Consider the following 15,981-nt stretch of genomic DNA (forward strand, 5'->3'; position numbering starts at 1 on the left):
AAACAAAGACTCTCTAGCTGCTGCTACTTTGAGAAATGCGGCGTTGAAAAAGTGGAAAAATACAGCATGTCAAGGTGCCAAGTGTAACAAAATAAGTTTGCTTCTTAAAACAAAGATTTATAATTGAAATTAGTAGTAAAATAATCCTGATTATAATTTCTGCCATAATCATGCAGCTGTAGTGTAAGTGACTATGTGTGTCGGCCTATATGCAGCGTGTGTCTGCATGTGCACGGAAATCCCCTGACTATTCCACATCTGAAACACTGGATTTCCATAACCTATACAAACATATCATGTTTTGTTTTTCTTTGACCATATACGCTTTTATTTTAAACACACTTAAGATTCAGAGTGCCGTTCTCGAGCTTCCATGACTTCTCCGTGACCCCTGCTACATGTGTGCCGGCGTGCGTCTCTCACCCGTTGAGGCGTTTGCAGGAGGCCACCAGGGTCTTGTTGAGGTGCGGCAGGGAGCAGGCGCCCTGTTTGACGGCCTCCAGGTCCAGAGCGTAGCTGCCCTTCAGGTACTCGTGGGAGATGGTGCTCAGGCCGTTAGCCGCCGGAGCGCTACAGGACGCCCAGACAGAAAGCAGCAGTCTTGGTGTTCATGTCATGGATCTAATTTGCTGTGGCGTATCCACACCCTAATAACACTATAATCCCTCTAAATCTGTGCCTAATCCTGTGTCCTCACAGACTCCACCTAACATGTTCTGGCACTGAAAATACTAATTGTGAAATATTCAGATAACCCCCATTTCCTATAGCCTGTTTGTCTTCTGTTTTTCTATTTATATTCTATCAGTGTTTCCTTGATTTTTTCAACCCTATAAAGCCATTCGTATCATATAGGATACACATTTTCAATTCCGTTTTTCGTTTTCAGTTTAATCAATACTTGACCAAAATACTGTTGTATACCTTTGAACACTTCCCCTGTTCACCCTGGACCATACCATTGGCACTTCAAGTACATATCATATATCATACACCAGAAAGGTCCTGTAATAACATATTTTTGGAATTTTTTTCATTTTTTATATATATATAGGACTAAATAAAGGGTTCAATTTCAAAAAAATTGAATTTTCTGCCAATTCTTTCATAGTTCAGGCTTTAAAGGGTTAATAATGTTTTTCCAATTGTGTCCCATATCTCTCGCTGTTGGGGTCTAAATTATGTCTCAGGTTGAGATTCTAGAGTCTAAAAACCATTACCTCTAAAACATTTAGACTAGAACGAATTCAGAGGTAAAGCTGGTTCTGTTTTTACTCCTGACCATTATCTGCTGCTGCCACAACACAGTTTCTACATGAAGATCACTAACGTTTCAGCTAATCTCGAAAACATGAATTCCTTTAAAATGCAGAGACGTCACATCCCCTGTACCAAGAAACACTGATTCTTTGCATTTGTAGTGACTTAGTTTCATGCAGTATCACATGTATGGACACCTTCCTCTTTTGATTGTTTTGGAACGACTGTGTGTGTGTGTGTGTGTGTGTGTAAGTCGGTAAGTTTGATAGCTACTATATTTGTGTAAGTCTAGAATTCCAGGATCACTCAAACTTCCTCTTAACCAGAGAACTGACTCACTGTCTACCCGGGGACACGGAAACACACACACACACACACACACACACACACACACACACACACACACACACACTATGACGCCTGCGCACGCTTTGAGACATGCAGGGGAACACTGCCTCAGTGTCACCTGAGGTTAAAGGAGCCACATAAGTTACTGCAACACACACATTCTGTCACTTATTTAATTTGCCTGGGACAGTCTCGGCCATGTACACCTCCTAAAAATGACCCAAAAAAAAAAGTAACAAAAATAAAAAAATAAAAATAAAAATTATAGGTTTTCCCTGTATGAAAGACAGTAATGCACCTGATCACCAATCCACTAGTTAAATGTCATTATTCAAATCATACAAATGTGCATGCAAACAGATTGATGCAAACTCACACACAGATAAACAAGTACATACACACACACACACACACACACACACACACACACCAACCGCCTTCACCAGAGCCCAGTATCCTCTGTGTACTACATGGTTTTCAACAGGATGTGGTTTTCCTTTCTACAGAGAGGGGGTCCCCTAGGGAGAACAGAGGATGTGTGTGTGTGTGTGTGTGTGTGTGTGTGTGTGTGTGTGACAGAGAGTGAACGAGAGGGAGAGAGAGAGAATGTCTGAGTGAAGGGGTGTTTGTCTATTTTTACTGTTTTAAAATATGCAGGAAAGTGTGTGTGTGTCTGTGTCTGTGTGTGTGTGTGATATGAGGTAGGAAGAAAGTAAAAGTCATCAGTAGAAGTATTTGAGGGACAGTGTGTGTGTGTGTGTGTGTGTGTGTTTTGTGTTATCTATCATAAGCAACTGTGTTTTGGTGACTGTGTGAGTTGAGCTGACCTATGACTTAATCACCCAGCAGTGAAGCAACATCCTCCTTCAACTGTGCACACTGGAGAACGCATTTGCATGAGTGTGAGTGTGTGTGTGTGTGTGTGTGTGTGTGTGTGTGTGTGTGTGTGTGTGTTTGTTTTTAAAAGGTGAATGTGTGTGTGTGAGTTTGCACACTTGGGCAGCATGATGAAAGATTGGTTGAAATGGTTTCTGGTTTGACGCTCAGTACTTGCAGTACTGGTGTGTGTGTGTGTGTGTGTGTGTGTGTGTGTGTGTGTGTCCATACTGTGTTTATACACAAATATGAAGCTACTAGTGTGCTGATGTTTCACTTCCACCGACCATTAGGACAATATTATCATAAAACAAAAAAGGGAAACGGCATGCAGTGTTTACAAGTGGGGCTTGTACTGCCTTTGTGCCTTTGAAAGTAAAAACACAGAGAATAATAGATACATAATAGATGTGCATAATAGACCCCACATGGACAGCGTACCTGTCTGTGGGTGTGTCTGGTCCAGGAGGGGTGGACGTGGAGGCGGAGCGAGGGGGGAGCGGCGGCTTGTCATCCTCCCCATCTACCAATGAGAGACAGGAAGAGTTGACACCAGGACACCAATCAAAACAGCGCAAGGTCACTAATGGATGTGTGTGTGTGTGTGTGTGTGTGTGTGTGTGTGTGTGTGTGTGTGTGCTGTACCTGAATAGTCCCTGTCGTCGTTGAGGGCGGTCTCCTCTCTGTCCACGGGGTACAGCAGCGTAGTGACCAGACCTTGGCTGGGCTGAAGGTACAGCAACACTAACTCTGGCAATGTCTTGAACCGCTTCGGCTGCACGCCCTGAGACGTCTGAGACAGAGACACCAAAACATGACACTGCAAAATACACGCAACGCCACATTCAGCATCAACATTTTCAAAACAACGTCTTTGAGAAACCTAATTTTGCTTCTAATTTTGCAGACACCACCACTAAAGATAAAGAAAAATGCAAATAATTTCATGCGAGATCATTTAAGATAAACCCTCATCCTTTGATTGCACAAATTCAAGAAGCAACATTTATAATTCTTTTTTTTTTTAATGAATTTATAATTTGAAAATTGAATCCAAACTTACTTAAGACTACATGACACTAGAATTTCAATACTTAAAATTTTAAAGGGTGCAATAAGCAAAACTGATGTGGGTTCACTGGAGCGAGGACAGTTCAGACACGACTGGTAAAAAAAACAAAAACAAAAGAGGAATAAGCATAAAATTTGGCTGAATCTACAAGGTTGGGGGTGGCGATGTGAACTGTTTAGACTTCACTGCTGGGATGTCGTAATACCAGAAATTTAGTAGCCAGTGCCAGTACCAGTAAAAATCCATGGTTCATGACACCAGTTTTGATAAAAGAGGAGACCTTTTGCTCACTGACTTTTGCTCGTCTGTGTTGCCTTCTCCATCTGCCTCGAAGGCAAAATACTTCCATCAGTGGCTTTTGTAATTTGCTCTTTTCAAAAGTTTTTTTTTTCTTTTAGTTTGAGGGTCAGGAGGCCCAGGAAGAGTACATCTCTGCTGTTTGTCGGTGTGTGTGTTACGGCGGCGCTCTCGCTTGCTCTAGTGTTGGCAGTTACTCACAAACAGTACAAGACAATAAAATGAAACTGTCAAACAGACTTGCGAATGAAAGCCAATCTGAGAAAAACAGGCCAAAGATTGGAGGCACTCATATTGTGAAAACAACCGACGTGTTTCGGCGACATCGTCTTCATCAGGCCGTGGGAAATCTGACGGTTGTGTCTACAGGGTCTCCACCATTGGCCTGACTCACTGATAAACTACTTACTCCATGTTGGTCTAATCAGTCTTCACTTCGACTGACCTTCAATTGTGCACAGTGCACCTTCCACAGTTTATTACAGTAATACTGAATTGAACTGAAGCTCCAGAGAGAACAAGAGGAGAGCGAGGGAAGGGGAAGAGAAGAAAAGGAGGAAGATAAACAGGGAGGGATGCTCAGATAATGAGAGAGGAAAGGAGAGAGTTATTTTCCACAGCAGAGATATCCAACGCCGTCTCGCTAAAAAGAGTCATGTCACTGAAATCCCTGGAGGCCGCAGCTGGTCCCCGTTTCATGTTCAATAAGCAAATATAATCGAGCCGCCTCAGCACGATTCAAACCAGGAAGAGGAGTTTTGGTCAAATTTGCTTGCAAACAAATTGAGTTTGGAGGAAGCAGAGCCGGGCTCCCAGGAGGCCGAGAGAGTTTCAGAGCCTCCTCAACGTCACAGCGCTGCGGGACAGAAGGCTCGGGGCAATACGAGCCCCACCAATATCATAAACCAGTCAGACAGATGCCTGTGATGTGGCGACAAGGACAGTCTGGAGCAGCTTTCATAGAGAGAGCAAGGGGGGAGAGAAGGGTGCCGTGCTACACAAGTGTATGTGTGTGTGTGTGTGTGTGTGTGTGTGAGGCAGATAGAGCATGTGTGGCAAGTGGCGGTGGTGATGGTGAGGGGGGTGGGGGGGCTTCACAGCTGTTAGGCACAAAGCACAAAGAGGCTGCTGTGTGTTAGTGTGTGTGTGAGAGAGAGGGAGAGCGAGAGCGAGAGAGAGAGAGCGAGAGAGAGCGAGAGAGAGAGAGAGAGAGAGAGAGAGAGAGAGAGAGAGAGAGAGAGAGAGAGAGAGAGAGAGAGAGAGAGAGAGAGAGAGAGCAGAGCCAACAAAAGCATCACTGCCTGCCAGCTGCTACTGAAGCAAATACAGTTTTTGCTCGCTCCGTCTCACACACACTAGCGGCACTTAACCCCGATGATTAAATACAGACAGACAAACACTCAGTATGTGTGTGTGTGTGTGTGTGTGTCTTCTCTGTACCTGCACAGCCAGAAATCCCTCATCATCTGGGAGGATTCTGTACGTATGGACATGCTTCTGAAACCTAGAGGGGGGGTGAGAGAGAGAGAGAGAGAGAGAGACAGAATAGGGACAGAAGTGAGGGGGAGAAAAAACACAGACAGTCTTCTCCAGAGACATTTTTTAATCTGACAATGTGTGTGTGTGTGTGTGTATGTGTGTGTGTGTGTGTGTGTTTGGGGGGGTGTTCAGCTACAGTGAAGAGCATCAACCTGTTGCTGTCTGTCACTGCGCTCAGCGGGCTTGAGCTTTACAGTAGTCTGATACAGTTGAGCTGAAACAGAGCAGAGCTGAAGTGCAGTGCTAGCACTTCACTTCTTCACCTTGTTAGCTAGTTCTCTATCCTAATATACACTGTTTTAACAATAAATGAAAATAAAAAAAACCCAAGACTTATGTTTCCTGAAAAAGTAATGCATCTTAGTGATTATCTCATGGAGCACTCGTATTTTGACACATGCACTGTGTCGTGGGAAGGAAAGGTTTTGCAGTCTATTTTCTTTTTCACTGGAAAAACAAACTTGTAAAATGATGATTTGACTTTTATCATAAAAATGCAGCACACTGTGACTTGGACACTGGACCTGGCAATATTGCAGTTTTGGTAATATTTTGATTCACTGTAAATAATTAATATAATAAATAATTTCAACCAACAATACAACCTAGTTTTTCTCAGCAATCCCATCCCAATCACTTCCCATCGAGTGAAATAGCCTTCCTCTCTCTAGCTCCTGTCCGACTGAGCTACATTTGTGAATGGTCTGTCGCTGCCACCACACCCTGCTTCAACAAGAAATACATCAAATTACAGAAACAAGATGTTCTAAAAATACGGTTTCACTGAGAGTCTAAGTGAAAGTGGTGCAACAAACACATGAGTGTTGGTGAATGAGGCTGCAGGCCAGCAGAAATGTATCTGGCTCCGTCCTGAATCGCGTGTACTTCAGGGCCCTTTAATGGTCCAGACACAAAATTTACAATTTGCCAGGCAAAGCTTGAGGTTTGTGTGTGTTGGTGTGTGTGTGCATGTGTGTGTGAGTGTGAGTATCGGCTGTGCTTCTCTGTAAAAGTCTGGGTGTGTAGAGCGCTGTCTGTGCAAAACAACCATGTGTTGCTTATTTGCATAAGTGTGTGTGTGCAGACCATGTGTATATACGCTCTATAAACGAATGAGGGTTAAATGCTGACATCCATGCCAGGAATTCACTCTGCCCTGACCACTCAGTTGTTTTTCCGGTCTTTCCTGGTCACTGTCCTATTGACTTTAAAACATGGACTGGATTCAAATTTGAATGTGATTTTATATCAAGATGCAACTCAGTTAGATCTTACATATTTTATAAACTGGGCTGCACCAACTTCAGTCAGAGGGCTGGCCTGAATGAGTGGAGCTACTCAGGAGCTCAAATATTCATAGGTGACGTTACTCTGAAACGTTATGATTCCTTAACGTCAGTCAGTGCGCTTACATGCAATTTAGTAATCCAGTTATTCCCCTCATGCGGCACTTAGCCATTTTCCAAACCCCCTTGTAAACGAGTAACCAGGTTTCCATTACCGGGTTAAGTGAAATGAGAGAGAGAAAGGAGCAGAGAGATAGAAATAGAGAAATGGAGCGGGTAAGCAACTTAGGAAAACATTGAGTGTAAAAGTGTGAGAGATAAGGAATGGGGAGGAGCTGAGATGAACGCTAACAACAGGAGTCATATTGAGTTCAGGACCAACACTTGTCAGGCAGCTACAAACCACAGTAAGCATGAATTTTTTTTTTTTAACTAAGTAGCCTGTTTTGCCATTTTCATTACTCATATAATGCTTTGTTACACTAGTTTACATAAATGTGGCAATGTAGAATACGGCAAATCTACAGTGTTTAAAAACCTGTCCCGCACACCGTGGCTCTAACAGCTGCTCAGACTTCTAATATAAACTTAGATAAATATTTGCTACTGCCTTCAAAAGGTCCAACACTAAACACTCAGAGACAGTAGGCTCCATTGTTCCTTTGTTTTACCGGTTTCTGAACTCTGGACCCATCTCCATAATGAGCCCCCGCACTGAAAGCATAAAATTCAAAAAACAAATGTATTTATATAGAAAACATTTTAGTCAAGAGTCAGTGCTGTACATTGTGCAGAGCATGTATATAGTCTATCTGTGTGTGTGTGTGTGTGTGCGTGTGTGTGTGTGTGTGTGTGTGTTTTCCTGCTCAAGGATAGCTGGCAGCTGATGAGATTCTCTGCAGGTCTGTGCAGTAAATACTATTGTTTCAGTAGCAGCAAAACTACAGGAATACAAAGAGAAAGAGAGAGAAACTGGGGAGATGTGGAGTAGCAGTGTGTGTGTGTGTGTGTGTGTGTGTGTGTGTGCGTGTGTGTGTGTAGGGTCAACAGTGGTGTGTTGAAGGTAGAGACTACTTTAGACTTCCTCTGTCCTGTGTCTGTTTAGAGTTCCACCTCCTGCCCTCCCATCTCCTCCAACAACACAGACACCACTTGAGGGCAAAACACCACACACACACACACGCACGCACGCACGCACACACACACACACACACACACACACACACACACACACACACACACACACACACACACACACACACACACACACACACACACACACACACACACACACACACACACAATAAGAAATATTATTGGCCAACACTGGCTGATGACAGATACACTGGTCTATGTATGAAGCTTTACCACTATACAAAAAGACAGTATACTACGGTAAAAAGCACTTCAGATAATTTAAGTATTATCCTTATAGATATTGTTAAGATGTTCTTTGTTGAAGCCTCCAGTATCAGAATCAGAATCAGAAATGCTTTATTGATCCCCAAGGGAAAATTGGGAACATACTTTTATTACAATTAAATGATGATTCCTTGCTACACATTTTCATGTACAAAAGAAAATCCAGTGTATCATTATTGGAGTTTTTTTCACTCTTACATATTGATACCAGCTCCAATAAGCCATTACTGGTTGGGTACTGAATTTGCTCTTCTTTACCCTCTATCTTGTGCACATCGCTTTGGTTCCAGTCATACATACCATTTCCTGGTGCAGCACAACCAGTACAATGAAAATATAACTAGACATAGTTGACGTCTACATCCATGTCTGTCCAGACTCATATCATATTTGTGATGAAGACTTTGAAGGAGTTTAATAAAAGGTATTAAGTGTATTTTTTGGCAAAATTGAAGTGATCACTATATTGACATGCATAATTCCAGTGAATAGTTCCCAGTGAAACACAGGTTCTCTTCACATAGAGACTATTTTTACAGAGGAGTACAGAGGACTGACAGAGACCCTCATCACATGGTGCAACAATAATCGGCTGAAGCTCAAAATCAGCAAAACCAATGAGCTTGTAGTGGACTACCAGAGGAACAGCAAGTGCTGTCCTGGTGGTCATCCAGGGAGAAGATGTGAAGTGAAAATGCTGAGTCATGGTGTTGAATAATGGCCAGAGTGGTTTTTAAGAACATAATGATGTCAGAGTGAAACTGACCATCGACCTTTTGGATATAAAAAGTCATGACTTAATCATTTAGACATTTGGCCAAAGCTAATAAACAATGTTAATGTTTTATGTGTTTGTGTGTGGGCATCATGGATGATGCATTCAACAAACATGCTAAGTAACCTGTGAGGAGGCGGTGTGAGCTCATCTATGCAACAAACACTGCATCTTCCACAGATAATAGGGAAGTCTGAGCACTACAAGTGATGCACAAAATTAAACTAACAAAAAGGGTTCCTCCACTAAGGTACCTCAGACAACAATGGATCAAACACAACAGCAAACATACAGAACATGTTTGTGAGTTAATGACACCGTGTGTATTTGTTTAATATTTGTGACACAGTAAAGTGCATGGTAACTCTATGGTTTTGTAACCTCACAACAAGTTTAATTTTTGTGACTTTAATATACAGTACAGGCCAAAAGTTTGGACACCTTCTCATTCAATGCGTTTTCTTTATTTTCATGACTATTTACATTGTAGATTCTAACTGAAGGAATCAAAACTATGAATGAACACATGTGGAGTTATGTACTTAACAAAAAAAGGTGAAATAACTGAAAACATGTTTTATATTCTAGTTTCTTCAAAATAGCCACCCTTTGCTCTGATTACTGCTTTGCACACTCTTGGCATTCTCTCGATGAGCTTCAAGAGGTAGTCGCCTGAAATGGTTTTCACTTCACAGGTGTGCCTTATCAGGGTTAATTAGTGGAATTTCTTGCTTTATCAATGGGGTTGGGACCATCAGTTGTGTTGTGCAGAAGTCAGGTTACTACACAGCCGACAGCCCTATTGGACAACTGTTAAAATTCATATTATGGCAAGAACCAATCAGCTAACTAAAGAAAAACGAGTGGCCATCATTACTTTAAGAAATGAAGGTCAGTCAGTCCGGAAAATTGCAAAAACTTTAAATGTGTCCCCAAGTGGAGTCGCAAAAACCATCAAGCGCTACAACAAAACTGGCACACACAAGGACCGACCCAGGAAAGGAAGACCAAGAGTCACCTCTGCTTCTGAGGACAAGTTCATCCAAGTCACCAGCCTCAGAAATCGCAAGTTAACAGCAGCTCAGATCAGAGACCAGATAAATGCCACACAGAGTTCTAGCAGCAGACCCATCTCTAGAACAACTGTTAAGAGGAGACTGCGCCAATCAGGCCTTCATGGTCAAATAGCTGCTAGGAAACCACTGCTAAGGAGAGGCAACAAGCAGAAGAGATTTGTTTGGGCCAAGAAACACAAGGAATGGACATTAGACCAGTGGAAATCTGTGCTTTGGTCTGATGAATCCAAATTTGAGATCTTTGGTTCCAACCGCCGTGTCTTTGTGAGACACAGAAAAGGTGAACGGATGGATTCCACATGCCTGGTTCCCACTGTGAAGCATGGAGGAGGAGGTGTGATGGTGTGGGGGTGTTTTGCTGGTAACACTGTTGGGGATTTATTCAAAATTGAAGGCACACTGAACCAGCATGGCTACCACAGCATCCTGCAGCGACATGCCATCCCATCCAGTTTGCGTTTAGTTGGACGATCATTTATTTTTCAACAGGACAATGACCCCAAACACACCTCCAGGCTGTGTAAGGGCTATTTGACCAAGAAGGAGAGTGATGGAGTGCTGCGGCAGATGACCTGGCCACCACAGTCACCGGACCTGAACCCAATCGAGATGGTTTGGGGTGAGCTGGACCTCAGAGTGAAGGCAAAGGGGCCAACAAGTGCTAAACACCTCTGGGAACTCCTTCAAGACTGTTGGAAAACCATTTCAGGCGACTACCTCTTGAAGCTCATGGAGAGAATGCCAAGAGTGTGCAAAGCAGTAATCAGAGCAAAGAGTGGCTATTTTGAAGAAACTAGAATATAAAACATGTTTTCAGTTATTTCACCTTTTTTTGTTAAGTACATAACTCCACATGTGTTCATTCATAGTTTTGATTCCTTCAGTGAGAATCTACAATGTAAATAGTCATGAAAAATAAAGAAAACGCATTGAATGAGAAGGTGTGTCCAAACTTTTGGCCTGTACTGTATATATATATATATCTATATATATCTATATCTATATCTATATCTATCTATATCTATAGATATAGATATATATAGATATATTATATAGATAGATATATAGATATATAAATATATATAATTTTTAAAAAATGGGTCAGCTCCACCCATCTCTGCCCACTGCCCCACAGCCCCCACTGGCCAGATTTACATATTTACAATGACCATTAACTAAATGAAGTGCTCCAACAACTTGGGAAACATCTAACCATTACTTTTATGATTATGTTGTCTGAACAACCCCCCACCACCACACCTCACCCCGCTATCATTAACTTCAAATGGTGAGGCATGTTCCCACACACACATGCACACATACACACACACATACCTCCCTGGTGAGGAATGTTTTCACTAAAACTTCTGGGTCTCAACACACACACACACACAGACACACACACAGAAGGACACGTTTGAACCCCTACATGTTTCGACAAGCTATATTGACTCTGAAGTAAATCTTCCTGCAGGGAAAAATTGAAAACAATAACTATAAATCTCTGTGTACTATCAGTTAGTTGTCACACACATGCATACACACAAACATAATTATAAGCATGCAGTCTTGCCTGCACAGATGTAGTGGTCTGAGAGGAGATGAAGGAGGCGGCAGCCGTCTTGTTGGCATATGAGTAAATTCCCTTTCAATCTGAGTGTAAGTTTCCTGCCCACTGCAACAGAGCTCTTTGGTCAAATTACTGATGTGCAAAAGGAAAACTAGCAATTTTACTCCTGTGTCTGCAGTATTTACTCAGATTGCTACAGTTAATGCTACTGTATTTGATTGATGGATTATACAAGGTACAAGTAATCTGTAAAGAACCTCAGCAGGTTTAACAGAGATTAAATGATAAATCTAGTGCCAGTCTTCTCACTGCTGACCAGTGCTTACTTCCCAAAAAAGTCAGTGAATTCCTTTAAAATGGAACTGCATGCAGTGCAGACACACCAAAGCCTCAGTCTGCAGTGAAACAAATGAGGAAGTGAGAGGCTGAGGTCTCAAAAAAAAAAAAAAAAAAAAAAAAAAAAAAAGCTGCCCCAGGAGTCCTATCACTGTTAGTGCTTCTGTAAAATCACCAACACAAACACTATTCTCTTCTCAGCAGTCTATTCTCAGACAGCAGTGGACCGGAAACACTTCCGAAACACACTGGTGTGTCTGAGGCCCTGAAAAAGGAAGTGTGTGTGTCTGTGTGCAGAAGCCATGCTTAAGAAGCCATGTCTCACTCTCCAGTTTTTTTTTTGTTTTTTTTTAAATGTTGGCATTAGTCTCTTGGGCTGGGATCCAAAATAGGTGACCTGGTACTAATGGGCTGAATTTTAATTTGCTTACTTTAAATGTTTTAAGACTACAGTTTTTCAGTTTGTGCACTGAACCCAAGGGATCAAAGGAATACTCCAACGTTTTGGACAAAATACCCTTTTTCCGACTTTACCTCTGTACGTCCAAGTGGTTTGGTTCCTATGTGTAGCATTTCATGTTAGCTTAGCATAAAGAACTGAAGTCTACGGGAGTCATTAGCCTAGCTCTGTTAAAGTGAAAAAGTAGGCTAAACCTTACAGCGACTCCAAAGCTGCGTCGTTTACAAAATGTTTCATGTGTTTTTGAAATACACATCTTGGAATTTACAAAAAATAACAAGAGAAAATTTGTGCTGGATCTTCCTCTACCTTCAGCCGTGTACGGATCACTGAGTACGTTTACATGCACACCACATTCCGATTTGGGTCAATATTCTGGTTAAGGTAATATCTCGAATAGGGTGTTTATATGTGCTGCAGCAACTGGAATATTCTGTTCACATGTCACTTTGCATATTCCCGTGTTTCGGCGTTCCACACTCTTATTTAATGCAACACTCAACCTGCGGGGGGCAGCAATACGCCTATAGGCGTCTGGTCTGCTGATACAGAAGAAGATTTTTTTTTATTGCTGTGTTTTCTCCCATCGATATACTGATATGACATGATATTAAATGACGTGATATATACATGATATTAAAGTCTTTCATTAGCTGAAGGCAGACTGCAGTCTCCTGGCTCTTGCTGCTGTTCGCCATGTCGTTCTCCCCGCTTGCAGGAACCATAACAACAAAGAGGATTCCTAGCAAATCGAGCGTGCGCAGACGTAACTGAATATTCCGGTTCGGGGCATTTTCCGATTAAGGTGTTTACATGGCACAATATTCCGGTTGGAACAGGCATATGCCAGGGGTCTTATTCGGAATATTCTCCAACTGGAATATGACCGTAATCGGGTTCGGTGCGTGTTTACATGACACGTGTGCAACCAGAATATTGCGGATATTCCGAATAATACAGAAACATGGTGTGCATGTAAATGTGGTCACTGTGATAGATGGAAAGATGAATGTGTTCAGTGGTTATAGTTCCACCATCTAACTTCTCCTAAAATTAACTTTTTTAATTCCAAGATGTGTATTTCAAACGCACATGACACACTGTATAAATAAGACAGCTTTGGAGTTGCTGTAAGGTTTATTTTTTCACATTGACGGAGCTAGGCTAATAGACTTCTTTAAATTTCTTCTTTTAGTCTTTATGCCAGGCTGACACGAAATTCTCCACAAAATGAACTGAACCACTGGATGTACAGAGGTGAAAACTGTACTGAACATCTTGTCTCAGTCTGGGTAAGTCGGAAAAAGGGTATTTTGCCCAAAATGTTGGAGTATTCACTTTAGGGCCCCTTTCTCAGTGCCATCCTGAAGCACTCTGGGGAGAGAGGATCTTGGCATCGTGATACCTGGAAAGGTGAAACCCAGCTTCAGCTCCTTCACCACAGAAGCTGCTTTCACACATGCTGCTGCACCCAGAAATCTTTGAAAAGTTTTCTGTGTTTGGGTCATGAGTGAACAGGAGCCAGAGTCGATATTCTGAAAACAATCAACCCTGCAGTTTCCCAGCTTGAGTAAAAGTTTACTGCACTTCTTTAAGCAGAGAGAGTGAAACGATCACAGGAGACTCTGGAGGCAGCATGTTTCAGTCTGTGACTAGCTCCCAGCAAGCATTTATTTGAAATGAGGGAGTTGAACTTCTGAAAAGCGGTGAAGTGAGCAAATTTTTTTGTTTTCAAAAATGCCTGGGAATTGAATTGGACTCCGAGACAAGGGAACTGCTTGTCATGCAAGTGGAGTAGAAGATTATTATGCACATCAACAACAGCAGGAGAATCATGGCACTGGGCCACAAGAGCTCCTCAACAGCCATTTTCAAAAATATACCATCATTTGCCTTCTCATTTTTATCTTGAAAGACTTTAGACAAATTAAGGTTTCCTTTACTTTGAGTAAAGCTGTCATACCCTTGCATTCATCATAACTACAAGTTAAATCAAATGTGTTTAAAACAACATAAGGGCAGCTCACGAGAAAGCAATATTGCATTGAGACTCCTACTTGGCATTGTAACTAGACCTCTGCCATTTTTCACAAGTTTGAGGACAGGATAGTGTGAGGTTAAAGGACAAACATGAAAAACAGGGAAAGGAGATGACATGCAGCAATATCAAGAGATAGGGATGCACCGATACCACTTTTTCAATGCCAATACAGTTACACAGCATGACACTTCACATATCACCTTACACTCAGAACCACTTCCATGCATTATTTTCACTCAACAGTGTAACTTGGAGCATTAGTTTGGAGTCTCTGGACAAAATAACTGATGTAAAAATCCTTTTTTTTCCCCAACATTTGAGAAATACAGTTTTCTGTGTAGCAAAAAGGAAGATAATTAAGATAGTTTGCACTAATTTCTGACATGTTTCTCGGGACTTTTTTTGCATCAGATGTTAGTCTTGGGTAAAATCTTCAATACCAACCATCTGTTTTAGTTCAGAATTGGCACTGATACCAGCATCAGTATCAGCTGATCCCTGTCAGAACTACATGGTACAGACTTCAGCCCAGTAAAGCTCAATATGACCTGCACTCGGCAATAATGTGTTCATCTCTTATTTATTTATTCAGCATGATGTACAATACTGTCACATACTGTCACAGCATTGTACATCATTCTGAATAAATAAGAATAAATAAGAATATTATTCCAGAGTTTCCTGAATATGCCTTTTGGATTTGGGGTTTAGGACTGAGAGTCATATAGTTGAAGTGCAACCTTCCCTTCCAACAATGTTTTTCTGTGGGTGAGCATGTTTGTTCGAAAAAAAAAAAAAAAAAAAAAAAAACCCATAGACCTCAGTCAACCAAGTGTGCAGGAAGCCCCTCTAAAGCCACAAGTTTCTTAAAAAAAAAAAACAAATAGGTGTTTAGGGGTCTGGAGCCTTTCACAAGCCTCCAGTGATAAAGCTTTGACTTCCTGGAAATGCATTTTGCAGCTCAGCAATATTAGCAATAAGAGACTGACGCGAACCAGGTGGAAATAAATGTGTTGTCCCACCTTATCGTCTTCTTGTCTGTGAACCAGAGATAGATAGATTAGGAGTCATTACTGATTTCAAAGGCGTAACCTTTAAAGATAGATGGCTCATAGTCAGATATCTTCTCCGATACTGATCTGAGATCACCCGTCCATGAAGCAAGGAGCTGGGTGAGGCTGCAATTGTTTTTGATAACTGATTGCTTTAAATTCCACACCCATCTTGAATATATACTTATGTTTTGTTCAATGAAAGCATCTCTTACTATATAACAGAGTACAATGTATTGCTTTTGGCAGTAGAATCACCCAAATGATTTTTTCCCCAACTTCCCCCAACCGTAAATATCCAGATTTTTAACATTCTCAATGCATTTCATCACCTTGAAATCAATGCCAAATTAAAAAAAAAAGTGGCCCTAATTGCTATCTGTTTTCAATAGCCATTCCTAACATAGTTATAAATATATCAGTATGACTGAGTTTGTCTAAATTACAAACTGATGTTCACTTGCCTGTCTTCATTTCATCCCTTCACTTGTGTGACATGAGTGGAATGGGGTTATGCAGCAGGGCAAGAGGCACACCAGGCAGAGTTTGTGCGTGGACTCACAGTACATTA

At 41.6% G+C, this 15,981-nt stretch overlaps 1 protein-coding gene across 1 annotated transcript in view; it reads right to left on the reverse strand.

Moving 5' to 3' along the window:
• The window catches only part of inppl1a (inositol polyphosphate phosphatase-like 1a), a 39,971-nt gene that overhangs the window by 21,093 nt on the left and 2,897 nt on the right, over positions 1-15,981 (reverse strand). The window contains exons 2-5 of the mRNA XM_030067936.1: positions 5,294-5,357; positions 3,130-3,277; positions 2,926-3,007; positions 424-570 (exon numbers count right to left, since the gene is read on the reverse strand). Of these exons, the coding sequence (XP_029923796.1) occupies positions 424-570; positions 2,926-3,007; positions 3,130-3,277; positions 5,294-5,357 (441 nt within the window). The remainder of the gene's footprint in view (positions 1-423; positions 571-2,925; positions 3,008-3,129; positions 3,278-5,293; positions 5,358-15,981) is intronic.

Source organism: Myripristis murdjan, chromosome 13 (assembly GCF_902150065.1).
Source record: "Myripristis murdjan chromosome 13, fMyrMur1.1, whole genome shotgun sequence".
NCBI lineage: Eukaryota > Metazoa > Chordata > Actinopteri > Holocentriformes > Holocentridae > Myripristis > Myripristis murdjan.